Source organism: Panthera leo, chromosome C1 (genome assembly GCF_018350215.1).
Source record: "Panthera leo isolate Ple1 chromosome C1, P.leo_Ple1_pat1.1, whole genome shotgun sequence".
Classification (NCBI taxonomy): domain Eukaryota; kingdom Metazoa; phylum Chordata; class Mammalia; order Carnivora; family Felidae; genus Panthera; species Panthera leo.
Window position 1 is genome coordinate 125187250 of NC_056686.1, and position 26416 is coordinate 125213665.

General features: G+C 43.7%; 1 protein-coding gene across 3 annotated transcripts in view; it reads left to right on the forward strand.

The window, feature by feature from the left end:
* MGAT5 (alpha-1,6-mannosylglycoprotein 6-beta-N-acetylglucosaminyltransferase) overlaps positions 1 to 26416 on the forward strand; it is a 338284-nt gene that overhangs the window by 302738 nt on the left and 9130 nt on the right. For all 3 annotated transcript variants that reach the window (XM_042948514.1, XM_042948515.1, XM_042948516.1), the window contains 3 exons: positions 1151 to 1297; positions 8954 to 9070; positions 16217 to 16291. In XM_042948514.1, the coding sequence (XP_042804448.1) occupies positions 1151 to 1297; positions 8954 to 9070; positions 16217 to 16291 (339 nt within the window). The remainder of the gene's footprint in view (positions 1 to 1150; positions 1298 to 8953; positions 9071 to 16216; positions 16292 to 26416) is intronic.

The window sequence follows — 26416 nt, forward strand, 5'->3', positions numbered from 1 at the left end:
CAGGAAAGGAGAATCAGGCATGCGATATATCCAGTTCACCAATATCCTTCCCTCTCAGGGGGGGGGGGGGCCTGGCTGTGTGGGTGTTCCTCAGTGATGGCAGAAGGAACGATACCCTGGGGCCCAGTTATCCTGTGGCGATTGATATGCCCTTGGAGGCTGGAGTGATCTCAGCATTGGCTCCTTGGTGTGGTAGGGAGATCTCAAATCTCACCAAGCCCAGACTTGGACCCTGCCGTCGATAGCTTACAGCCCTCCAGCAGTGTAAAAGGTCCCGAGAGGGGGAGATGCAGTGAAGCATTTCTCTGAGATGCCGTTTCATTTTTGGACCCAGGAACCATTGCCAGGGAGCTGCAGCAAGGCCCCTTTGTCCCAGCAGCTCTGAGCTACAGTTTGCGCGAGGACTTGAAGAGTGTGTTTTTGCCGCCATCTATTGTCTGCCATTGGGAAAGCAGACTGCTGGCTGCCCATTTAGCCACTCAGCACCCTCTCCCCTCGACTGAGGGGGGAGATAAAAACAAAGTTGTTGGTGTCCCCCAGTGAAAACCCCATTATGAAAACCTGTGTTTACTGACCTACCATCATTTTAAAGCAGCTCCGTTTGAACTGTAATCAAACCACCAAGTGACCTTTCTGTCCCTCCACCCAGCATCACTGAAAGGGCCTGTTGTTCCTTTGCTTCAATGAAGAAACCTTCTGTTTAGTTAAGCAAGTGTTTTTCCAGTCATGTCTCCTGGTGAGTTACAGAAAGATTATTGTTGGGTTTTGGTTTTTGTTGTTGTTTTTTATTCTTTTAATACCCCCACCTCCGTACCTCCTCAACCGCCCACCTCCCCCACAGCCCCCTCCATGCTTATTTCTTCACTTTTGTTTTTGTTTTGTTTTTTGTTTTTGTTTTTACAAAGGAGGAGAACATAATGAGCTGAGTAGCTCCATGATCCTGTAAAGGACTCTGGTACTGTTTTGCAGTTCCTGATGTGAGCTGCCTTCTCTTCACCACCACTACCCCCCATCCCCGCCCAGGGTCTGGGAACCTTCCAGAGTCTCTGAGCCTTCCACATGGGAATGAAGCACAGAAGAGCCCCCTGTGAGCCAGGGACGCCAGTCCTGACTGATGTGTTTATATGTGGTGTGCTTTTCTGTGTTACAGTTGTTTGTTGGACTCGGGTTCCCTTATGAGGGCCCAGCTCCCCTGGAGGCCATCGCAAATGGATGTGCTTTTCTGAATCCCAAGTTCAGCCCACCCAAAAGCAGCAAAAACACAGACTTTTTCATTGGAAAGCCAACACTGAGAGAGGTAAGCATCTATAAAAACAATCATTCTACTTTCAACAATATGAATACCAGCTACTTACTGAGTACTAGGAGCCCATTCAGATCCCCTAGCGTTGGGCTGCTGGTATCATCAACCTCACTGGACATAGTTGGACGGAAGGAGGAGGCGGAGGATGGGCAGGGGCTCAGGGAGGAATGGCCGATGCTGTCTCCTAACTTGGTGGTGGCACAGCCAGGACTTGCATCCAATTCTGTCCCTCTGTGAACTGTGGCGTCTTTCCACTCTGCCTCAGCCCTCTCCTAAGGCACGCAGACATCTCCAGCCTTCTAAGTAACTGAGCTCTGACTTTCTGAATGTTTAGAATTTTTTGAATAAGGAAATCAACTGGCTAATGTGTATTTTTGAAGAACCAGCTCCCGTGATAGGCTGTGGGGAATAAAGGGTGGGCAGTGGAGTCCTTAACTGTCAACCTTGAGAGACTGAAGTCATGTGCCTGGTATTTTAGGCCACCATCAGGAGGCACCATTCTGATGCTTGAACTGTTTGCAGAAGCCTTATTTGAATTGCTTTCAGAGATCCTCTTGAAAATCCATAGTGGGTGATGAATCACCACTGAAGGCAGTTGGATTCGATTTGGGGCAATAAACAAGTCATTTAGAGCATGTGAGTTATCAAGCTGGGTGTTTCTGTATCTAGTCAGAAACAGGTGTGTGCAAGAAACCGTAAGATTGATTTTCTTATTATTTCTGTGGCTCTGTGGGCTGCTCACGAGGAGGAAACCTCTACGAGCTAGAGTCCTTGGATTGCCCCTGTCATTTGGGGCTTTCTACTGGGGGACAACACAGGTGGAAACCCATGACATAGATGCAATATAGCAGCACTATTTTTTTTTTTAAGATTTTTAAATTTTTTTATATGTTTACTTATTTTTGAGAGAAGGAAATAGAGCGTGATCGGGAGAGGAGTAGAGAGAGAAGGAGACAAAGAATCAAAAGCAGGATTCAGGCTCTGAGTTGTCAGCACAGAGGTGCAGGGCTTGAACCCACGAACCATGAGATGGTGACCTGAGCCGAAGTCAGACGTTTAACCGACTGAGCCACCCAGGCGCCCCAGCAGCGCTGTTATTAAAGCATGTGTTTTTCACTTCTGCTGCTTTTAAACCTTTCCGGGTAGATTCTTCTGACACCTCCCCCACCACACACACCAAAAAAAAAGAAAGAACATGAAATGCATTTTCCATGCTTATTGTTTTTGATCAGTCAGAGATCTTACCGATTCACCGAGCTGATTATTTTGAGAATTCTCTTTTCTGACCCTCCCTGTCAGTCAGGGTGACAGGCCCAAAGGGGATGGAGGAAGAGATCCATAGGTTTTTGAGATCTACAGATTATCCTCAAAAAGAACCTGTTGCCCACACAACCTCTGAAAAGGGTTAACTGTGTGTGTGTTGTCTTGCATGCTTGCTTTTCCTTCTGCTAATAAAATAAATTTGAATTCTTCACATTGAGGAGTTGTTCCCGTTGGGGAAGTCATTCCTCAGCAATACCTACTGCACACCTGTGTGCCAGGTGTTGTGGGAGGGGCCAGGGCACAGACCAGGAGCATTCAACCTGGCACTGAAGAGCTGATTCTTGGAAAGATTCGAGAAGATGTTCCGCGGCAGTGAGAACATCTCAATCTAGGAATCTCTGTAACTGACAGAGATGTAACTGACTTCTCTGGAAACTTTGGAGTTTGGGATAGAAAACTTAGGCTGATAACATCAGCTCAGGTCATGATCTCACGATTCGTGGTTTCAAGCCCTGCCTCGGAGTCGGTGCTGACAGCTCAGAGGCTGGAGTCTGCTTCGGATTCATATTCTCTCTCTCTCTCTCTCTCTCTCTCTCTCTCTCTCTCCCCGCCCTTCCCCTGCTCATGCTCTCTCTCTCTCTCTCTCTCTCTCTCTCTCTCTCTCTCAAAAATAAATAGATGTGAAAAATTTTTTTTTAAAAAAAAGAAAATTTGGGCTGATAAATCATGCCCACATTTTAATTTAGGTGTAAGAAATCTCTGAAGTTCTTCTGCCTACCTTGTAATAATTATTTGTAATTTTGTTTCTTTTTTCCCCTTTTTTTGGGATTAAACATACATAATTTAAAACTTAGCGTTTTAACCATTTTAAGTGTATAGTTCACTCGTGTTAAGTATGTTCAAAGTCTTGTGCAGCCATTGCCACCACCTACCTGCAGAACTTACTCATCATTCTAAACAGAAACTGTGTTCATTAAGCACAACTCCCCATTCTCCCCTCCCCGCAGCCCCTGGTAACTTCTCTTCTATTTTCTGTCTCTCTAAACTTACCAAGTGAAATCATACAGCATTTGTTCTCTTGTGACTGGCTTGTTTCACTTAGCTTAAGGTTTTTAGGGTTCATAGCATGTGTCAGAATACCATTCCTTTTAGCGGCCAGATGATATTCCATTGTGTAGATATACCACATTTAATTATTTGTCTGTTCATCTGTTAATGAACACTTGGGTTGTTTACACTTTTTGTCTGTTGTGAATAATGCTGCTGCGAACATTTGTGTACAGGTATCTGCCGAGGTTCTTTTAATTCTTTGGGGCATATACCTACAAGTGGAATTGTTGGAATTTACTTTTTGTTTTGAAATAATTTTAGTCTTATGGAAAAGTTTCAAAAATAGTACAGAGTTTCGGTATATCCTTCATCCAGCTTCCCCTAATGGCAACACATTACAAAACTGTGGTAATCAAAGCTAAGACATTAACCAGTGTTACCTAAATTACAAACTCGATTTGGACTTCACCATTTTTTCCACTAATATCCGTTTGCTCTTCTGGGATCCAATCCAGGACCTACGTTGCATTTAATTGCCACGGCTCCTAATCTCTTCCAATCTGTGACAATTGTTCAGTAACTTAATTGTCATTCAGTTTTAACACTTTGAAAGAGTACTCGTTGGGCTTTTTGTATACTGTTGCTCACTTTGGATTTGACTGATGTTGTCTCATGGTTAGTTTGAGATGACGCATTTTTGGCAAGAATATCACAGAAGTGATGTGGTCTTCTCAGTGTATCCTATCAGGAGGTGTGTGATATCAATATGTCTCATTCCTGATGGTGTTAACCTTGATCTCTTGGTTAAGGTAGGGTCTGCTAGGTGTCTTTACTATGAAGTTACTGGTTTTCTCTATAATGGAGGAAATATTTTGAAAGTATGCAAATATTCTGGTTTTCTTCAACCTTTTGCCCATTTATTTTTACGATATGTTGGTTGGTCTTGCCTACAACAGTTATTCTGGTGGTTCTGTAGTGATTTTCTTTTTCCCTCATTGTGATTTTTTTTGAATACATGAGCAGCAAAGAAACCTGTCTCTTTTTTACTGCTGTTTCTATATATGAGCCTTTGGACAGTGATAAATCAAAAGCATCTTTAAGACTATATTGACAACTGGCACCTTTTTGTTATTGGTGATTCTAAAGATTTTGATGACTCTTTGCTACAAATGAGTATTTTTTCCTGAAAAAATTTAGGACACTCAAGCACAATCTGTTTCCCAGTGAATGATGTAATGTCACATAGATCAGAGCAGCCAGTATGAAATTATTGAAGAACGAATATTCATCATTCCTATCAGTTGTCATCATTTAGTAATTTGCTTTTCATTGAGATCGTGAAGGGCTTTGATTTTTCATGGCTTAAAGAGAATAGGCATAAGAGCTGCCCCTACCAGGCGCTTGGTCCCTCCCATCCCTTTAGATAATTCCACCAGTACGTAAATGAGACTTGAGTTAGAATGGCTCTCTGGGATCCTCAACCATTGCTCAGCAAGTGACTTCACACAGATGACTCCATCAGTCCTGGGCTTCCGCAGGAGGGCCAGGATACAGAAGGTCAGTTGACAGATGCTCGTTGTGTCCCCACAGGGTTCATGGTAGTAGTTGCTGCATTGGGGAAATTTATCAAGACCCATTTCCTATTTTCCAGGAGCTCAAATTTTGATATGGAAAGAAACAGCTAAGTCAGTCACTGAGAGGGTGTCGCCTGGGAGTTCTGCCAAGCGGAGAGTGTGCTGGGTTAACTGAAAAGGAGGTGGTGCAGGAACTGTGCTATAAAGGCAAAGGAGGAAAGGGGGTTTCACACTTAAGAGGCATGAATGTTGATGAGCTGCAGGGAAATCCCAAGAAGGTCACTTTGCTTTATGCAGGAGGGCAGGTTCCATCCGATGTCTGTCTCCTTCTCTGCTAGAGACAGTGCAGAGAGCAGGCTGGGAGCCAGCAACATCACACAGTTTTGGGAGGACTCAGTGAAGTTGACCTCAAGGCCTGGTGGGCCACTCACTCTGCTCTTTCAGCCCACAAAAGCCACAAAATCCCCCTGGCCAAAGCTACTTTTCACAGGGAGAGAGCTATCAAGAGTTCTATAGATGTTGAAGGGTCAAAAATCTCTAGAAATTAATTTTTTTTTTTTTTTTTACTCTGCAAATGGAAAAATTTTAACCCAAGTAGACATAATTACAAAGCAATTTTTTGGCTCCCTTGCTAGTCTTTCCAGTTAAGCAAAAATTGATCCGTATAAATCAATCCATATAAATTGCATATATGTCCCTCCTTTGCTTTGAAGAGAAAAAAAGTCTAAGTTTCTAAATGAGAGTTTCATTTTATTTTTGTCTTTTACATTGGATCAATTTTTAAAACCACGATGTACACTCGAGGGAAAAAGTTCCAAAACGCCTTAAGTAATGTTGTTGGTTCAAGCCATTCTTTCAATGTGATATAAATTGGATTTTTATCTTTATACTGGGAAACACATTAGTAGGTTCTTAATCATTATTTGGACATTTTGTAAACCATTAGAAATTCTCTGGCTTCAGGATTTTTTTCCATAAAGAGAACTCATGTTCTCCTTAGAAATTTAATAGCTGCTCTGAAGTAATGTCTCATATTTAATAAGATTTTCATTACTTTTACAAACTATACTCCAGTAAGTTTACTGATTGATGTAGCTCAGATCAGACGGTTCTCAATAAATTAATGGGGAGGAGCATAACATTCAGAGGGGAATAATGAATCACAAAACGCCTTACTCATAAAATTAAGTAACTCTCAATAAATGTAAATGAATAAAATAATAAAGCCTCGGCATTTTGTATTTTCCAAGTGCTTGGAGCAACCTTGCAAAAAAAAAAACAAAAAAACCCAAAAAAACAGGGACCTTATCAAGGGGAGGGGGCGAGAGACTGCCAATATGTAAACGGCTGTATGGGGACATTGACAGCAACTTTAATTTACCCTGATTCCATTGGAAGAAGTCATCAGTTTGTTCTCAAGGCCACCAAGTGAAATGGTGTGACGTTTTGCTCATCAGGAAAGGTCTAATTCAGGCATAAATTCAATCCTGAGGTGTTTTTTTCAGGTTGGCAAGTTGTAAGAACGGATTAAAAGCCTGGAGCTTACTTTGAGCTTCTTTTGGTCTTTGCTTAAGAACTCAATAAATACTTTAAATTTGTCGTCTTCCTTTCTGTCAAAAGCTAATATGTTGTTGAAGGGTCTAGATTTGAATTTGCTCTGCTCCTTCCTGGCACTGTGGTCTTGCAGAATTGTAAACCGCTGTAAATCTCAAAATCCTCATTGATACCCCGGAAACCTGGTAAATTATGCAGATGCAGGTGATTAGCACAGTGCCTGGGCCAGCCAGGGGCTTCATTGATAGGTGTTGAATCTAAAATGTGAGCTGAGGGAAAAAAAGAAAAATGGATGCTTCCAGGCCTATGAGGCGACGGTCATCTTGTAGGTTCTATCACTGACCACGTGGCTGAGCAAAAGAAGAGGGTACATGTCAGAAGAAGGGGAACTTAACAGGCCAGCAAGGGGCATGATTGTGACAGAGGAGGCAGGAGCAGAGTCTAGGATATCTTCTCTTCAGAATCATGCTTTTCTTGAGAGGATGCTGCTGATGGCTGGGGGCTGAGGCCTGGTGACCTATATTCTGAGTTCCCTGTCCTAAGTAGTGTGGGCACACAAGTGGTGAGGTGGGATACGAAGAATGGTGGCTAGGAGTGAGATGGAGAGAGGCCAGTTAAATCACCCCATCCTCTGAGGATACCAGAGACGGAAGAAAGAAAAAGATAACCAGCTTAGCCTCTAAAGCAAGAGCGTCAACCCTACCAGACCCAGCACCTGTTATACTACAAATATATTATCCACTCTTGTGTCCTGAAAAAAATTAATAAATAATATGCCCTGCCTACTTATGTAATTTCAAAAAAGAATGATTCCCTTAACTCTAATATAAAGGAAAATAATTCACAATAAGGAAATACATATTTCAGTCTGTAAGTAGTTAAGAAGTATACCATTCCCAAGAACTATAGTAGAAAACATGTCTCATCCCTCCTTAGAATGAGTAAGTTTGTGTCTGAGAAGAGTAAAACATACAGCTGAACATGATTAGCCCTTTTTGCTTATAAGCGATATTATAAAGGAGAAGCCAAGTTAAAAAGTGTCTATACATACATAAGTATATATGTAATTGCCGTTTATGTGAGAGCTACAAACACAGACTGGTTTTGGGTATGTTGTAATGGAGACTCAGGTAATCTGAGTGACATTGACTTTGCTGTCCTAGTTTTTCCAAAGTTGGTAACAGCTTATTGGTGAAGTTCCAATGAAAACAGAGTACAAACATCCCTTGATTTACATGGTAATTATGTTCCTGGGAAATTCAATCTATATTAAAACTGTGCCAAAGAGTTAGATTCTGTGAACCCACATGAAAGCCAGCGGGGCACATGGAAGCTGTACGGGAAGTGGATGGTCTGCCTTGGGCAGGACTGTAACCCATAGTGAGGCATCATCTACACTCCCTGGTCCTCACCCACGGATTCACAGATCAAGGGTAGCACCCCCAGTATTTGTGCAGGCTGAGAATGCTCTCACAAATGTCCAGAAAGCTCCCTTCACCACTGCCTGAAAGGATACAAGAAAAAGGTGGAAGGCAGTTGGAGGGGTAAATTTAGCTGTCAAAAAATGGACTCTTCAAGAACTGAGAATCACCAGCTTTCATACTGGGTTTCTTTGGCCACCTTTGTTCTTAAAATAAAACCTCTGAATTTAGAACTTTGCTGAATCCACATTATCTTTAGAAGTATTGAGGGTCCAGTGTTATGCTAATAATCACTCCTGAAAGCATTTCAGAATTCTCTGTTTTTCTGTAGCCTTATTTCTTTCTGTCACATTTCATATATACAATTACTCACCCTCCTATGACTTTAAAGCTTTTGACTATATTATAATTTATTTATGCTTACCTGTCCCAGTTGGTGTTTTATAACAGATACTAGTTTGATCTAGGTGATTTTCAGGGCTGGGTTGTGACCAAGAGTGAAATGTTCATTATATCTTGGTGTGACTTTGGGGGTTGAAGCCACCTGTACCAACTGCCGTGTTCCCTGGTTTTGACCTTTTTCCAAGTGGGATTCAAGCTGTGGAGCTCTGACAGTTTTGTTGGTCTCCACTTATAGGTCCTCAGGAGGTTTTGATCATCACGGAAGGACAAAAATGTCTTGTTACCTATGCAAGCACAATGCCATAAAAAGCATAACACTTCGTCTAGCACAGAAGGTGAAAGAAACAAAAAGTATCTGTGAGACTGAGGTGCTCTTTCTTTTCCAGCTGACATCCCAGCATCCGTATGCTGAAGTGTTCATTGGCCGGCCCCATGTTTGGACGGTTGACCTCAGCAATCAGGAGGAAGTGGAGGATGCCGTGAAAGCAATTTTAAGTCAAAAGGTCGTCTCTTTTATTCCATTTTCCCCCATCTGTACTGTGAACTGAAATGTGTGGGCCTCACAGGCCATCTGGTTGAGTAATTAGAAGTTTTCCTCGCCAGCTTCCCTCTGGGATGAGAAAAGGGCCATGGTGTAGAATGTGGCCGGGGGAGGGTTCATGAGTGCTCTGGCAGACAGGAGCAAAGCTGGTACTCCTGTGTGGATTCTACAGACCCTTTTGGCATGACTGCTGGGTCCCAGATACAGTAGTAGGAGTTTGAATTACACTTGTTTTAGTGCCTAATTGTGTACTTCTCACCGAGATCGGAAAACACAAACCTGCTCCCCTACAAAAAGTAAGAATGATAGGAACTATTAAGGAAATACTGGGAAGTGTTTTTATATAACATTTATTTATTTGTTTTTTTTTTAACCTACACATCTTTTTGTTTAAGTTTATTTATTTATTTTGAGAGACAGAAAGAGCACATGTGTATATGCAAGTCAGGGAGGAGCAGAGAGAAAGGGGGAGGGAGAGAGAATCCCAAGCAAGCTCCTTGTTCAGCCCGATGCCGGGTTGGATCTTACCAACCATGAGATCATGACCTGAGCTGAAACCAAGAGTCAGAAGCTTAACTGACTGAACCACCCAGGTGCCCCCAATTAACTACCTACCATATGCAGAGCACCCATGGAGTCCCTATAGGGGACACTCACTTCTGTAGACAATTGAAGCTAGCTCCCTGCCTGTAGACGCTCACCACCCAGTAGCAATGGGCCAAATTAGCCTCTCCCAACCCCTAGACTGCCTTGGACGCTTTTCGGGTGCACCCTGCTATCTGGACTCCTCCTTCCAGACACTGCTTACACTCTGTCACAGAGAAGCATATAGACATGGCTGTACTGAAGACAGGCTGGAACGCTTGAGTTGAGGTTCCAGCTCTACCACCTACTTGTAGCATCCCCTAGGGCAGTTACTTAATCTCTGAGCCTTAGTTTCTTCATCTCTAAGTAGGCTTGTATTACCTACTATATAGGTATTGGTAAGGATTCAGTGAGATAATGTAAAGCCCTTAAGCATACCATCTACCACATAAGTGTTTAGTTGACATTACCAAGTCACTATTACTAATACATATATAATCATTTTTGTTACCAACAGTCTGGATTTGCACTAGACTGTCAGCAACATGAGGACAGGAAATCTCTCTCACTGCTGTACTCTGTACCCAGTATAGTGATTTACCCTGTGGATTAAGAGAGAGAGGAATAGGTGTTTGCAGACTATGTTCAGTGCCAAAAATAATATGCAAAAGATCAAGAAGCAGAAGTAGGGGGAAGTTTCAGAAAAATGCAACACTGAGTTAAGTCTTTTAGGATGAGTAGGAATTTGCAAAACTAAACCGAGAAGTGGACCCAGATGGGCATGGGTCCAAGGCACAGTGTGAATAAAGGGGAAGAGGTTGAGTGGAGTGTGGCCCCACTGGGCTACCTCAGAATATCTGCCACTCATCCATGGCTCCACCACCAGGGAGTCATTCCTGTGGAGATCGATAGTTCTTTCTTTCTTTCTTGAGTCCCTGAGTCCCTCAGAGGATTAGCTTCTTAGGGCTACCATAGGAAAGAACCACAAACTTGGTGGCTTTAACAACAGAAATTTATTCTCTCACAGTTCTAGAGGCTAGACATCCAAAATTAAGATGTTGGCAAGGTCATGCTCCCTCCAAACAAAGCCTATAGTGGGGGAGTTCTTCCTTGCCTCTCCCACCTTCTGGTGGCCCCAGGCATTCCTTAACTTGCAGCTATAGCACCTCAATCTGTGTGTGTGTGTGTGTGTGCGCGCCTGTCTTTCCCATTCTTGGAAGGACATTGGTCATACTGGACTAGGGCCCACTCTAATTCAGTACGACCTCATCTTAACTTGGTTACCTCTGCAAAGACCATATTGTCAAATATGGTCACGTTTACAGCTCCTGGGAGTTTGGAATTCAGCATTATCTTTCTGAGGGACATAATTCAACCCACAGCACTTGCTTAAGTGCACATACCCTTGAAGATGAGTAATTTAAAAGCTAATATAAAGGCAGAAAATATTGGATCATTGTGTACAAACTTTTTAGGTACTAGATCCCTTTTGTCCACCAAATGGGAATGCCTGATACAAAGCACAGAGAGTGAGGCACACGGAGTTGTACTTGATCATTCCTACATGAGATTGACTTCACCCCATGGAACCTCTGGTGCTCTACATTTTAAAACCCTGATCAATCTTTTTCCATCTTATTCCAAAAACTAAGATCACATAAGGAAAAAAAAAAAGTAATTATAATAGTAGCTCTTATGTAGAGAGAACTTTCTACACATCTAGAATCTATCTATATCTATATGAGCCTGGTCTCATTTAATCTCACTTAATTCTTGTACAGATGAAAAGATTGAGGTTTAAAAAAAATAACTATGAAAAAAAAATTAACTATGGGCATCTGGCTGGTTCAGTCAGTTAAGCATCCAACTTCTACTCAGGTCATGATCTCATGGTTGGTGGGTTCAAGCCCCACACTGGGCTCTGTGCTGACAGCTCAGAGCCTGAAGCCTGCTTCAGATTGTGTGTCTCCCTCTCTCTCTGCCCCTCCCCCACTCACACTCTGTCTCTCTCTCTTTCTCTCTCTCTCAAAAATAAATAAACATTAAAAAAAATTTAAAACAATAAAGAAAGAAATTAAGTAATTTATCCCAGATCACATAGCTAGTAAGTAGTAAAACACCTGGATTGAAACCTAGGTCTTTTTGACTAGTGTGTTAAGATAATATAAAATTTAAAAAGGAGAAGAAACATGGAATGAAGTAAAGGGAAGTATAAGTAAGTAAGTTGAGTAAATAAATATCTTTTAAATGAAGGCTGAAGTCGGTAATGAAATTAATACAAAAACTTACTGCCATAAAAATCCTTATGCTTGTTAGAAATGGGTCAGAAATTTAGTGCCAAGCTTTCTCGTATTTAATTACAAGACTTTAAATTTCATGACATTCAAAAAGTCAAGGTAGCATGACCCACCTAGAGATGACCCAGATGTTGGAATTTATTCAAAAGCAACTTGGAAGTACTAAGATAAAGTATTAAAAGATTTGTTAAAAAAGGTGGACAGTATATGTAAGCAGATGGGGAATTTCAGCAGAAAGATGGAAACTTTTTCTCAAAGCCAAAGGAAAAAATGCTAGAACTGAAAAATGCATCAGAAATGAACAACTCTTTCAGTGGTCTTATCAGCAGAGGAAACTACCAGTGAACTATTCAATAGACTTATCAATAGAAACTATGCAGATTGAAACAAAAAGGGGGTGGGGTGGGGAGAATGAAATTTAAAAAGAACATATGAAACCTGTAGGACAATTTCAAACAGCCCAGTTTATGTGTAATTGGGATCGCAGAAGGAGGAGAGAATGGCCAGAAGAAATACTTGAAAAGATAATGGCTAAGAATTAATGAATGACATCACCCTGCAGACCCTGGGAGCTCTATGAACCCCAAGCAGGATAAATATGAAGAAAAACACTTAAGTATACATCGTTGCCAAACTGCAGAAAACAAAAAGTTAGGGAAAAAAATCCTGAAAGCAGCCAGAGAAAAAATGTGAAAGCAGCCAGAGGAAAATGTATTACATTTAGGGAGATAAAAATATGAAAGACCACCAATTTCTCATCAGAAGTAATGGAGACCATAAAAAGATCCCTTGGAGGCAGAACGTGTAGGGCCTTTAAAACAGGCCATGACAAGGATTCTGAGCTTTAAGTATGATGGGAAGTTTTGAGCAGGGGAATGGCATGACCTAGTTGCCATTTGAAATCATCAACAGAAATTGCAGAATATGTCTGACGTAAAATCCTAAAGTTAGTAGATAGAGGAGATCATTAGGACTCAACTCCTGGTCTTCTGGTACCTTCTGAGACCATCTCTCATTGAGTGATGGCAACCCTCGTCTGTCAGGTGGGACCATGGTGGAGTCAGCTGATCTCTGAGAGCATTTCCCATTAGGAACTGTACTCTGACTTAATGAGTGGGTACTAAAAGAGACAGTACATCTCAGAAGAAGGGAGGTAAAGAGGAAAAAAGGAAGGAGAAGGTGGGAAGTTATTGGGAAGTTTGTAGCAGGAACTACACAGTGCAGCCTGCAGGCATCCATCCTGTGGCCATATGAAAAGCAGTCCTTTTCCCACAAAGCAGGATGGCCAAGAACACTTCCCCTGTTTCTCCACAACTGGCCCTACTTGGGTTTCTCCAAGTAGGGATGTGGACTGAGCATTCCCTTACATTCTATTCCCCAAGGAGGCCTTGACTTGTTGAAGGCTTATCATGCAGAAAATTATCACACACCCCCTACTCAAATCCACACAATAGCTCCCACATCAAAGGCTTAGCAGTGTTCTTTATATCAAAAGCCAGGAGTCTGGAGAACTTTCCCACACAGAGGGCCCTCCCTGTTCCTGTCCACAGCAGGATGGCTAATGGAACTCACTGGTAGGGCTGGTTTAAGAATACAATTACCCACTTTTTTTTTTTTTTTTTTTTTTCTTTTTTGCTTTGCTTTTCCTGTAGAGGAAAATTATTTGGCTTCATATTATTTAAAATAGTTAATGGGCCACAAAGCAATTAATGAGTCAGCATCCCTTTGGTTAAATTGGGTTAGATTTGTAGGAGGATACTGAAGGAGCCGTTTTTCTGTATTTATTGCATTGAGCCCTTTGAATTAATTCACTTCCATTTCTAATAAATGACCTTTGGAATAAGTTGTAGGAATGGCCCCAGAGTATTCAGTCTGTTTCCCATCACATAATTGGATCTGTTGATGTCATGGCAGATGGCCACTCATGTTTATTTCACTCTAGAAATTCAACTTGTCACCATATAAATGAGCTTGAAATGCCAAGTCTTCTGCTGTAGTTTCTTTCCATTCCTTCTGTGAGCCTTTAAGAGGAGACATAGCTGTAGGCCAGTCATAGAAAGCTTCTAGAACCACTCATAAGTTGAGTAAATAAATATCCTTTAAAAGAAAGGGCTATATCTGGGTCAGAGAGGACAGAGCAAGTGTAAAAGCTTGAGATGAGAAGTGGCAGGCTTGCAACATGGAAGTCAGTTTTCTAGGTATTTTGAGCTCTTTTGAGGTGATCTATTAAGGAACAAAATGACCTGTGTTCCTGCAGAATAGCTCTGCCTTGATAGTATAATACTTATGGCTCAGCCTCTTTTAGCTCTATCTGGATGGTTGTGGGCAGGAAAGGCTAAGATAAAACCGGTGTGATTTTATGATTGCTGATGTGAAGATATATTATGAAATTAACAGTCATGGTTAAAGAAGATTTCACATACGATGTGTGAATCAACACACACACAAAAGGGGAAAAAGTGCCTTGATACCAGCTGTTTGGCTGCCCGTGGAAGGATGTCTTCTCTGTCAACTGTTCCGTTTTACTCAGGCTTCAACTCTTAAGTGTTTTATCCAGTTATCCACCCTATAAATTTGAGATAAGCAAGTGTAGATAGACCTAAGTGGGAGATAGTGAAGGTGGCCCTCTATCCCGTTGCTGGCAAGTACTGTTGGGTTCTCTGAAGCTGTAACAGACTAGATTGCTAGTGATTTTGTGCCAAGTGAAATTTCCATTTCAGGTTGGTGATGTTTGCTGGCTGCCCCCAAAACACAAGCCTTGTAACGTTGGCATATTATACTGTGCAGCAGAGATCAAACCTACATTCTTCCCCTTTCCCAGGTGTCAGTATATTGATCATATTGTCTCCCCAACCCCAGAGAAGCACCTTCTGGGATATCCCAGAATCTGGTAAGATGCTCAAATTCATAAGAAGGCAATTGTTAGGAGCAGGGCTTTAATGGTGAAGTTGACAGTGTATAATTCTGGTATATACCATCAAATAAAGCTTAGGCTCCTTAGTATAGAAATCCCTTTGTGGAAGGGTTGCCTGGATGGCTCAGTCAGTAGAGCATCCAGCCCTTGATTGCAGGTCATGATCTCTCAGTGGTGAGATCAAGCCCCGCATCAGACTCTGAGCTAGGTGTGGAGCCCTCTTGGGATTCTCTCTCTGTTTCCCTCCACCCCTCCCACACTTGTTACATGCGTTCTCTCTCCCTCTCCGTCGCTCCCTCTGTCTGTCTCCCTCTCTCCCTCCCTCCCTCCCTCTCTCTCTCTCTCTCTCTCTCTCTCTCTCTCTCTCCCTCTCTTGAAAGAAAGAAAGAAAGAAAGAAAGAAAGAAAGAAAGAAAGAAAGAAAGAAAGAAAGGAAGGAAGGAAAGAAAAGAGGAAAGAAAAGAAAATTAAAAGAAAAATCCTTTTGTGGAAATGCAGTGAACCTCTTCCCAGCCTTGTTTCACCAGCCTTCCTGATCCCAAGCTCTACCCACCTGCTGTTCTTCTTGAATGTCTAACCCACTACTTGCTCTACGTGAAATGCCTTCCCCATTTTGGCTTGCTAGAATCATAAATGGCTTTAAAAGCCCAGCATAAGCAGAAGTCTGCTTTGACCTTCTGGCCTCCCAAGACCTATGGCTGAACCCTCGGCAGCACTTAATTACTCTTTCTGCCCCACAAGTTCTTTACGTATGTGCTCACCTCACCTGCTAATGCAGACCAATGCCTTAGTCACCATAATGGGTCCTTAAAGTAACCATCATGTGCTTTTCTTACACCATTGAGCATGCATGTATTCAACAGGTGTTTGCTGAATTCCTGGGTGTGCCGCCCAGCTCAACACTGGGATACAAAGACAGCCCAGCAGCCATGGAGCCTGCCCTGTGGGGCTTTCACTTCTAACAAATGATACTCTCCACCTTTTCTTGAATGCCTACTGTGTTCTAGACCCTGAACTAAGCACTTTACTCTTTTTTTTTTTTTCATATAACCTTCAGCTTAAAAGAGGTAGATTTTTCTTATCACCATTTTACACATGAAGAACCTGAAGCTCAGAGATGGTAGGTAATTTGGTCAGGGTCCCACAGCTAGTGTGGAGCAGAGTGAGGTTGTAAACCCAGGGCTGTTGACATCTAAGTTCATAGTCTTATCCCCTCATGAGGCACCTGAGTGTGAGTGAATCAGGGGAGGATTGGGTAAGTGTCCTAGGTTCTGTGTCCTCCTCTTTCATGATACCATGTTCTGTTTCCACAGATTGAGCCATACATGCCATATGAATTCACATGTGAGGGGATGTTGCAGAGAATCAATGCTTTCATTGAAAAACAGGTAAGGCTCTTCAGATGTTCTTTTGGCCCATGACCCCAGGGAGCTCTCATGAATAGCTAAGAGCTCACCATGTTTCTGTGGTTATTTTCCTGCTTTGGAAGACTCCAGAAGCTGGATAAATGCTTGGTGAAAATTTGAAGCACACACTGTCATGGTCACCCAAGGGACTTAGCCTGTCCTTGGGTTAAGAATGTTCTTTATGATGGTAGAAAGTCATAACGGAAACTTAGGATGGGAGAGACTGGATGATCAAGTTGAAGACCTCCATAACTATCAGACTTGTGCCCAGAATGGGTTCTGAGGGGCATCACAAAGACTTTGGTGATGAGGGAGAGAGAGAAATGGTTTTCTGATCTTGCCAGATCTTCATTTATTACCCTAAAAAAGGCAAGGATTAAAACCAGGGGGTTCTAAGCATTCCCTTAATACATGTTCAAAAATCCCAAATATGTTAGGACTTTTCAGTGGTTTTCAAACATCTTTTAAAACACGACCCCTTTTCAAATGAAACTTTACACAAAACCTAAGTATCTAAAACAGATCAAAGGAGGGCTTCGGTTCTAAAGTAGGGGGAGGGTTCCATGAGTCCCATCACCCCCAACAGAGCTTGCACACTGTGGCTTGTGCTCAGGGCGGTAAAGGCCAAGAGCACCATTGGCATCCTTCTATAAAATCTCAATTCCTTAGTCTTCAAAAGCAGCTCAGAGCTACAAATAGATTCAGAACCCCTGTGGGCAGAGCAGTATGAACTCCTTGACCACATTTCAGAAATGGGGGTCTCCTCTTCAAGGGCAAAGCAGAATGTCTTGGGGCGATAAAGAGATCTTTACACAATAGGGGATGAGGACTGTGCAGGCTAAAATAGAAATGGCTTGTTGAAAATGTAAGTAGGCGTAGACTGGAGGTCCAGGGTGGGTTTCCAAGGAAAGGTTTGAGGTGATGGACTGGATGCTGCTGTTGGAGGGGGAGAGCAGGAGGCACAGGCTCCAGGGTGGCATGTGTGCTGTTCTGGGTGCTTGTTAGTGGCCAGAGGGCATGCTCTGCAGCCCCCACAACTGTTTGGTTGTATGACTTGGACACGTTACTCACCTTTCTGGGCCTTAGTTTCCTCTCCTATAGAATAAGGACAATAAGAGAATTTGTAGGCACGAAGTGGTTAGAACAGAGCTAGCACATAGTGCTCCATAAATGCAAACTAGTACTGTTGCTTACATAATATGGTGCTATATATCCTATCATAGTCTATAATTATATTGCGATACAATATAATGCAATACGATACAACTCATTGGACTTCACCCCAAGAGCTAAGCATCTGAATCATCATCTTATTCAGTCTTTAAATTTTTTTTTAATGTTTATTTATTTTTGAGAGAGAGCATGAGTGAAGGAGGGGCAGAGGGAGAGAGAGCGAGGAGACACAGAATCCAAAACAGGCTCCAGGCTCCATGCTGTCAGCACAGAGCCCAGTGTGGAGCTTGAACCCACAAACGGTAACATCATGACAGGAGCCAAAGTCAGATGCTTAACCAACTGAGCCACTCAAGCACCCCTCATTCAGTCTTTATATAATGCCTCCATTAAGAATGACCACATCAGGAGCACCTGGGTGGCTCAGTCCCTTGAGTGTCTGACTTCAGCTCAGGTCACGATCCCATAGTTTGTGGGTTCGAGCCCCACGTCGGGCTCTGTGCTGACAGCTCAGAGCCTGGAGCCTGCTTCAGATTCTGTGTCCCCCTCTCTCTCTGCCCCTCCCCTGCTCTCACTCTGTCTGTCTCTCTCTCTCAAAAATAAATAAACATTAAAAAAAATTAAAAAAAAAAAAAAAAGAATGACCACATCAGCATCCTAAACTGGAAAAGCCATTTACCTACAGATGTCATGGCCGTGAGTACCAAACATGTCACGGGCACACCGTCTCATTTAATCCTCGCAATATCCTGGGAGGTGGTAGGAATAACTGCTGTCTGCAGAGTGGGGACCAAGATCTGCAGTTGTGGGCTCCAAGTTTGTTGCTGGTTTGGTCTGAGCCCAGGCCAGTGGTGGCAGATGCCCTGGAGCTTTTCTTCCCATCTTCTTTTACCTCACGGAGCCAGCTGCTGGCCCTTCCCAAAGGTGCAGAGAAGAGCAGTGGGTTCTCCCCTGGCAAAGAGTTTTAAGCTATCACAGCTCTTACCACCATTACAGGAACCAAGCTGAGATTTTACTAGAATCCCTGCAGCAGATTCTGAAACCACTTCCTCCTTTCCTGTCTCCACTTCCTCCCAGGGAAGATGGTTATTCCACCACGTATAAAAAGACTCTTTATCAAGTTCATTTGGAGGCTTGGAGACCATTGAATCTCAGCCAGTCCTTAAAAGTTCTTATGTGGGCTGTTCACTGTAAATCTATTACTAGCTTTCCCTTCACACAGGAAGCTGGTATTCCCCACATTGGCCTTGCTAAATGCTCCATAATGCAGGAGCACACCTGGTCCATTCACCTCTATGTCCTATGTGCCCCACTCAGCACACAGTAGGGGCACAGTAACACCCATTGGAAGGAAAGAATAAATGAAAGAGAGCATGTGCACGTGCTTATGCTTTTTATTCCTGTGTCCCAGGAGCTAAGAAGCTCATCTTGGACCTTAGGATTTGGAATACACGCTAATACAACCGCTTTCACTCTAGCTCCCTTGGCCCAGACTTGTGCAGAGCTCTGCCGTTCGCAGAAATCCAAAAGCTTCTTTTTTGCCTGCTGTTGTTGATTCACCCATCCACTGGGTGAATGGTTGTCAGCTGGAGTTCCCTGTGGACTGTGCTGGGAGGCAGGGAAGATGTCAAGGGACGAATTCCCATCCTAGGTAGCTTTGGGTCTCACAGAGACACTGGTCAAGTCCATAGGCAATGCCACCATGTAACTGGGATGCTTAGGGATCACATCACTCGGGGAGAGATGGGGAGAGTCTATCCAGAAGCATTTTGCAGGAGAGGAGTCCTGACGGCAAACTGGGGCTGGGGAGGGGCGATGGGTACAGGGAGGACTCTGCAGGTCACTGTGCAAAGGCCTGGGGAATAAAAGAGAAATTGTGGTGAATTATCACAAGTTTAGCTGTGACTGAAGAGAGGTGAGGTTGGACAGGCTGGAGGAGGAAACACATAGTAAGATGACACTCAGGTTCAGCTGAAGAATGCAGATTTGATTCTGGCACAACAGGATGAGGGCAGGGGGACTGTCACATTGGTATTTTAGGAAAATCCTTATAGGAATCTTGGTTTGGGGCATTTCCTACTAAACATTCAGTGCTGCCCACAATCCCTCAGGAAACCTGTTTCAAGTTCATCCCAAGCCTCTGTGGGAGAGTTTTGTTGAAGCCGTAATGTTGCCCCAACTTCAGAGTGGAGATGGGAAGTCAAGACCCCATTGACTCACAGGTTGGGTCTTCTACCTCTGACAAATATCTCCAGGCCTCAGGATTTTAGAGTGTTTGTTATTTCTGCAGTGAGAATATTATCAAAGAGCAGTGAGACTGGAGAGAGGGGTGTTTCTGGTGTGAACAGGAAAGCCTCAAGCTCTGAAGAGGTGCTGGCCGCCCAAGCTTCTGGTCCCTCAAACTGTAGGAGTGCTGCAGCCCTAATTAGGCTGATCTCTGCCTTCAGAGTCTTCTGTGTGATCTGCCAGGGGAACAGGGAAGCTTTTATCTCAGAACCTTTTCAAGGTTGTCCGTCATGCTCACACAAGGCAGCAAGAGCCAGAGGAAGCCAATTGACCGCAACTGAGAAAGCCCCAGGCTTCAATGTACGTTGAGCGGTTGACAGCTGGAAACCTACCTCATACCCAGTCAACCCTGGGCTCACTCACCCAGTGGGAAAGAGTACTGACTTGAGGAAAACCACTTGCTTTTTTCTCTTAATGTCCCCCTCTACATACCACCCCAGCTTTGCTGAACTGGAAATGTTGATTTGGGTTGCGTGCTCTTCTAAAGCAGATCTCTACAAGAGATGCTCTCTCTAGCCGTGGGGGAAAAGCCAGAGGGTGGTGGCAAGGCAAAAATCCCTTGTAATCTAAAACCAAGAGCATTTTTCTTCGCTGACCTGAGCATCCAGGCCTGTTAAGGTTCTCATTACGCATTTCTTGGGAAGGATTTAGGTATTTGCCTCAGGCCAGAGAGTATAGAGCAGGTCCTTCGGAAGGAACGGCAATGTTCAGGTTGATTTCTGAAAACCATGCATTTGTTCCTCAGTCTTGTTTTCTACTTCCTGTAAAGACCCTGTAAATACACAGAATGACTATGCTCATATTAAAGAGCTGTATAATTCATGGGGAAAGCATTCTGAAGATACAGAGGGAAAAATGAGTTAATTCCCAAGAGTCACTGTGAAATCAGCTTCAGCTCCTGGGAAATATGGCTTATCGGGGACCATCTTAAACCTCCCTGGGGAGTGTTCTAGATGCAAAGACAAGCCTGGTAGTGAATCTGAATAGTCCAGGGTAGCAAGGAATGGTGGACAGAGGATGCAGGGAAAGATGAAAAGGAACTAAAGAGGGGAGAGGGTTGCCTTTAGTTTGGGGAATGTTTGCTCTTTGGAAAAATGGATGGCTGCTGTTTGCCTAGCCATTCTCCATCTCAGAGAGACTGAGTAATGATTAAGCGCTGGAGCCTGGAGTCTGGCTCTTGCCCCACTCTCTGTAGCCTTGGGCGAGTTCCTAACCTCCCTGTCCTATTGCTGCTTCTGTGCAGTGGGGATAACACAAGGTGGATGGAGGAATCATGTAGGGCTGAGAACAATGCCTGACACAGAGCAGGTTCTCGGAAAGCCTCAGCTACTTGCTGCTGCAGAAACCCAGCACCCAACTGAGGTATGCTTTTTAAACAGCTGCATTGACATGTAAGCTACAGATCATAAACTTCTCTGTGAAAGGATACAATTCAATGATTTTTTAATCACATTGATAGAGGTGTGCACTTACCACCACCATCTAGTTTTACAACATTCCCATCACCCCAAAAAGCTCTTTGCCTCTGTGCCTCTTTTCAGTCAGTCCTCGCCCCAGCTCCCAGTGACACACTGGTCTGTGTTTTGTCTCTGTAGATTTGCCTTTTCTAGAGACAGCTGGCTTCTTTGACTCATCATAATGTTTGTGAGGTTGATGCAGAGTCATGTAGCAGTGCTTCATCCTTTTATTTATTGCCGAATAGTGTTCCACTGTATGGATACATCACTGTTTATCCATTCACCAGTTGACGGACATGTGTGTTATTTCCTGTGGCTAATGTGAAGAGTGTGGCTATGAACAGTCACATGCATGCGGATGTACGTTTTCCTTTCTCCCGGGTAGTGTCTCAATACAAGATAAGTAGAGGATGTGGGACATCTGTGTCTAACTCCTTTAAGAGTGAGCTTGTTGGCTCGTTGATTTGCACGTGTAGAGGTCATCCATGGAGACCAGTCACTACACTTCAGCATCACATCCACCTCCTGTTGTACCTGTGAAGACACACATCCACGCCCACTGCTAAGAATCAGTCCAGGGACCACCTGTGGACAAAATTCACTCTTTTGAGGACAGCACAGGTCAAGAATGCTGGGTACCAATGGGTAACAGAAGTCTTTAATCCAGTCTTTATTAAACACCATTTTTGTGCCAGACCCTGTGTCTCCCAGCTATAACCTAAATAACAAATGTGATCCTTACCTTTCTGATAGCTGGCTGATTTTGGCCCAGACCCCAATTTCAAGGCCTAAAACCTGTCCCTCTCCCTCCCCCCGCCACAAATTCCTGGCCTTAATTCCTCTAGATCCTGCCCCCAGACCTGAATCTGAACCCATCTTCTTGGCTTCACACAGTGAATTTCTATAGAAATCTACTTGGACCTAATCTGTCATGGATGTAGTAATGGTTTGGCCAGGACAGATGGGGCTGGAGGGCTTGTGGAGGAGATCCTATCACAAACAAGGAGAGAGAGGAACAGGCAGGCCCCTCCACTTCATGGGGGAGGGGCAGGGAGGCAGCATTCCATCATCTTCTCTAGCTCTTTGGCTGTTTCTGGGAGTCACTTTTTCTCCATGCTCGGACTAAGCCTTCACTGCAAAGGCAGCACCCTTACTTCTTATCCACAGTAAGTTGTCTTCACTCATTCAAACATTGCTTTTTCTCATAAATTTGTTGACAGTAAACCTTCCTTATTAGAGTCACTGCAGGAAAATTTCAGAATAGTCATGCAGATTTAAGGGAATTTGGTAGCTGGTTGGAATAGTTGTTAGAGAGGAATGCAAGTGTTCTGTGTTCGAAGTAGGCTTATTAACCAGATTGGAAACGACTGTGTCTCGTTCTGGCTGTATAAAGCCGCTCTGAGTTAGGAAGATATTGTCCGTTTCTCCTTCTACTCTCAAAGCCTCAGGAGGACAAAACCATTCATTTCAGTTCAACAGCTCTTTATTGAGCACCAGTTATCTGCAAAGCACCATGTTTGTGGTACTTCCTCCTGTTCAGCCTACAAAACCCAATCCAGAAGTCTCTATTTCCTGGGACCCTTGACTGAGTGCTCCCACCACCACACTTGCCATCCCCTGAGAGTTAGTCATTTACCTCCTCTAGGTGGCCTTTACATCCTGTTTGGACCTCTACTTTCTATTCTTCTGTAATTCTTTAAATGTTGGCCTCTCTTGCCAGACTGTGCGCTGAGGCTTTGAGCCTAGAGACTGTGTTTCACGTATGTTCATGTTTCCAGCACCCAGCGTAGATTTGGATAGGTTTTGGTGAAGTTTAGAATGGATGAATGAGAACCTTCAAAGCCACCACATGATACGAATGTTTCACAGAGGTGTGTTTGAACTCCAATGCCTGGGTCAGTCCAAGGCCAGCCTCTTTATCCTGCCTCTGCTCCTTCTCTTGCTGTCTTTTCTGAGCACAGCACATCCTCTCACTCCTGCCCAGAACTTTCCAGTGGCTTTCATCTTACTCTTAAGGAAAAGCCAAAGCTGTGTGGGGTGATTCCCTTGGACCTCCTGGACCCCATCTCCTGCTGCTTTTGTCCCCCAACACACACACACACACACACACACACACACTCTGCTCCTACTACGTGTAACTCTGTGGTCCCCTGGAAACCTGCTAAGCACTCCCTTGTCACAGCGTGTGATCTTGGTTTGCCTCTGCCTGGAATGTTCTTCCCAGATGCTTGCAGGGCTCATTCCTTTACTCCTTGAGACTTTACTGAAATGTCCCCTTTGTCAGTGGTGCCTTATCTAGACACCCTCTCCCCTAACAAATCTTAATCCGTTTTTCCTCACTCATTCTTTCCTAGAGCCCTTACCACCTTTGAACATATATATATATATATATATATATATATATATATATATATATGTATGTTCGTATGTGTGTGTATATATAAATGTATGTATACATGTATATATAATGTATGCATGTACATATATATGTATACACACACATATATGTATATATGTGTATATATGTGTGTGTATATATATATATATATATGTATATATATATATTTCTGTCTTTCTCATTGACTATAAGGAGGCAGGGGTTTCATTCCTTTTTTCTGAGTCACCAGTACCCAAGGGCCTAGAAAAGTCACTTGCACAGAGAGTAATAGTAAGAGCCAACCTGTAGATGGCAGTATTTATATCAGGCACTTTTCTGAACACTTAAACATTATAGTAGCTACCCCTGATCTGCGGGGTATGTGTTCCAAGACCCCCAGTGGATGCCTGAAACCTCGGATAGTATCAAATATATATAATATGTTTTTTCCTGTGCACACATACCTATGATAAAGTTTAGTTTATATATCGGCACAGAAAGAGATTCACAGCAATAATAAAACAGTTTTAACAATATAGTGTCATAAAAGTTAGATGAATGTGGTTTCTCTCAGTACAGCTTATTGTCTTGTGTTCACCCTTCCTGTGATGCTATGAGATGATAAAACACCTATGTCAGGAGATCAAGTAGGTGAATCACTCAGGCACTGTGAGGTAGCATCAGGCTTACTATTGACCTTCTGACAAACCCTCAGAGGATCATCAGCTTTGGGACTACGGTTGACCACAGGAAACTGCAAATGGCAGTAGGTTTGTGGGGGGAGGGAGGACTACTGTGTAGTTAACTGAATCCCCTCTGCAGCTCTGTGAGGTAGCAAATGATACTTACTTTATCTTAAAGTTGCGGAAACTGAGGCAGAGAAAGATTATGCAACTAGCCAAGATTACTTAGCTAATAAATGGAGGAGCTAAGATTCAAACCCAGACAGTCCAGAGTTCTGAACCCGTGGGCTTTCCTGCTTCTTAGCAAGTGTTTTGTTGACTGGATGCATCTGTGAATGGGTAAGAGAGAATGAGTGCTTCCAGCCAGAAGACGAGGCAGGTCGGCATTGACATATTTGCCTGTTCCAAGGTTGGAGGAAACAGTGAGGGCTTGCACTCAGAGGTGAGGCGAGACCTGTTACCGGGCTGCCAGTTTGGTTGTGCCCTGCAGGCACCTGGGCAAAGAGGTGGCTTTCACAGGTGAATTGTCCTGTCCTGTCCTATTCAACATTTACCTCTGGATCTGGTAGCAAATAATGTTCTACCTTGCAATATTATCTCTACCATCTCTAGGTGCCTTCTTGAGAGTCCCCTCATTTTATCTCACCAGAACTATATAAGGACTGAAGGACAAATGATATTTTCTCCATTGTAGCTGTGAAAGCAGGCAGAGAGCTCGAGGGCCATCTGTGGGTGTACCATACCTGGTGGCCAGAATCGTAACCCTGGTCCCCACACTCCCTCCTGCCTCACCTGGTGTCATGCTTACCAGGACATCTTCAGAGTTTCCAGATGGCTCACCAAACCTTCAAAAGGTTCCGCTGCTATTTTTACTAATTTTTATCCTACTGGCCCCCAGACCAGCCCCCATGAGCCATAAAGCAAGCATGACTGGGGCCCAAAAGTTCATGGGCGCTTGAGCTCAGCTTGCCTGTTGAAGGGAGCCTGGAAGAGGCCGACTAGAGTGGTTGACTAAGAAATGAGCAAATGGGGCAGGTCCACCCTGCAGCATAGCTTTGAGGGCACATCCCTTCATGCAGACCTCACAGTGCCAACCTGCCCTTCATAGGATGTTCTGGGCTCCACGTATCCAGGGCCGCCCTGGCTTCCGCAGACGCCAGCGCTGCTGTGCCCCCAACCCCTGTACAGGGCAGAGGCGACCCCTCCATGGAGGGGCAGGAGTCAGGAGATGAGTGTCAGTGCAGCACTTGGCTGTTGGCCAGCCTTCTGTCAGCTCCGTCCCTTACAGTCTGTCAGCATCGCTCCGCGGACAAGCAGTGCAGGCAGGAGCAGAGCGGGTAACCTGCCCGAGACAGAACGGGGGCACAGCTCACATCTGCGCTCTCTTAAGTCAAAGCACTTTCCTTGGCACATCACCTCCTGGCCTAACACAGCAGACAGAGTATTTCTGCTTGTTTCGGTTTTACTCCTTGGACTGCTTCACATTCTTCACAACGCTGAGAATTAATGAGAAACAGTGTCTTAAGAGTCTACCAGATTCAGGGATGTGTAGGCGGCTCAGTCAGCTAAGTGTCCAGTTCTTGATTTCTGCTCAGGTCTCACACGGTTCATGGGTTCAGGCCCCACATCCGGCTCTGCATTGGCAATGTGGAGCCTACTTGGGATTCTCTCTCTCTCTCTCTCTCTCTCTCTCTCTCTCTCTCGCCATCTGTCTCTGTCTCTCCCCTGCTTGCGCTCTTTCTCTCTCTCTCAAAATAAATAAATAACTTTAAAAAAGAAAAAAAAGAGTCCACCAGACTCAACAAGTGTAGAGATACTACCCTCCACTCTAACTGCCTGTAGGTGTCATCTGAGAAAAGACATTCTGTGTTTTCTTACAAGGTATAAAAGCCAGAATTTGAGCTATTAGCTCTCTTGGGTTTCCAGTTCCCCCAGCCTAATCCAGGGTTGGGCCAAGCTAAATTCTGGAAGCAAAGAAAAATTCTCACTTGGCTCCTAGTATAGACAGTATAATCTGATTTGATTTCCTGTGTGTTTGTCCATCCTGTCTAGTCACACAGCAGGCTTTGGTGTTGGATTTAAAAATCTCTTTATTATAATATTTAAAGGCTGTAGAAGTTCTAAGATGGCT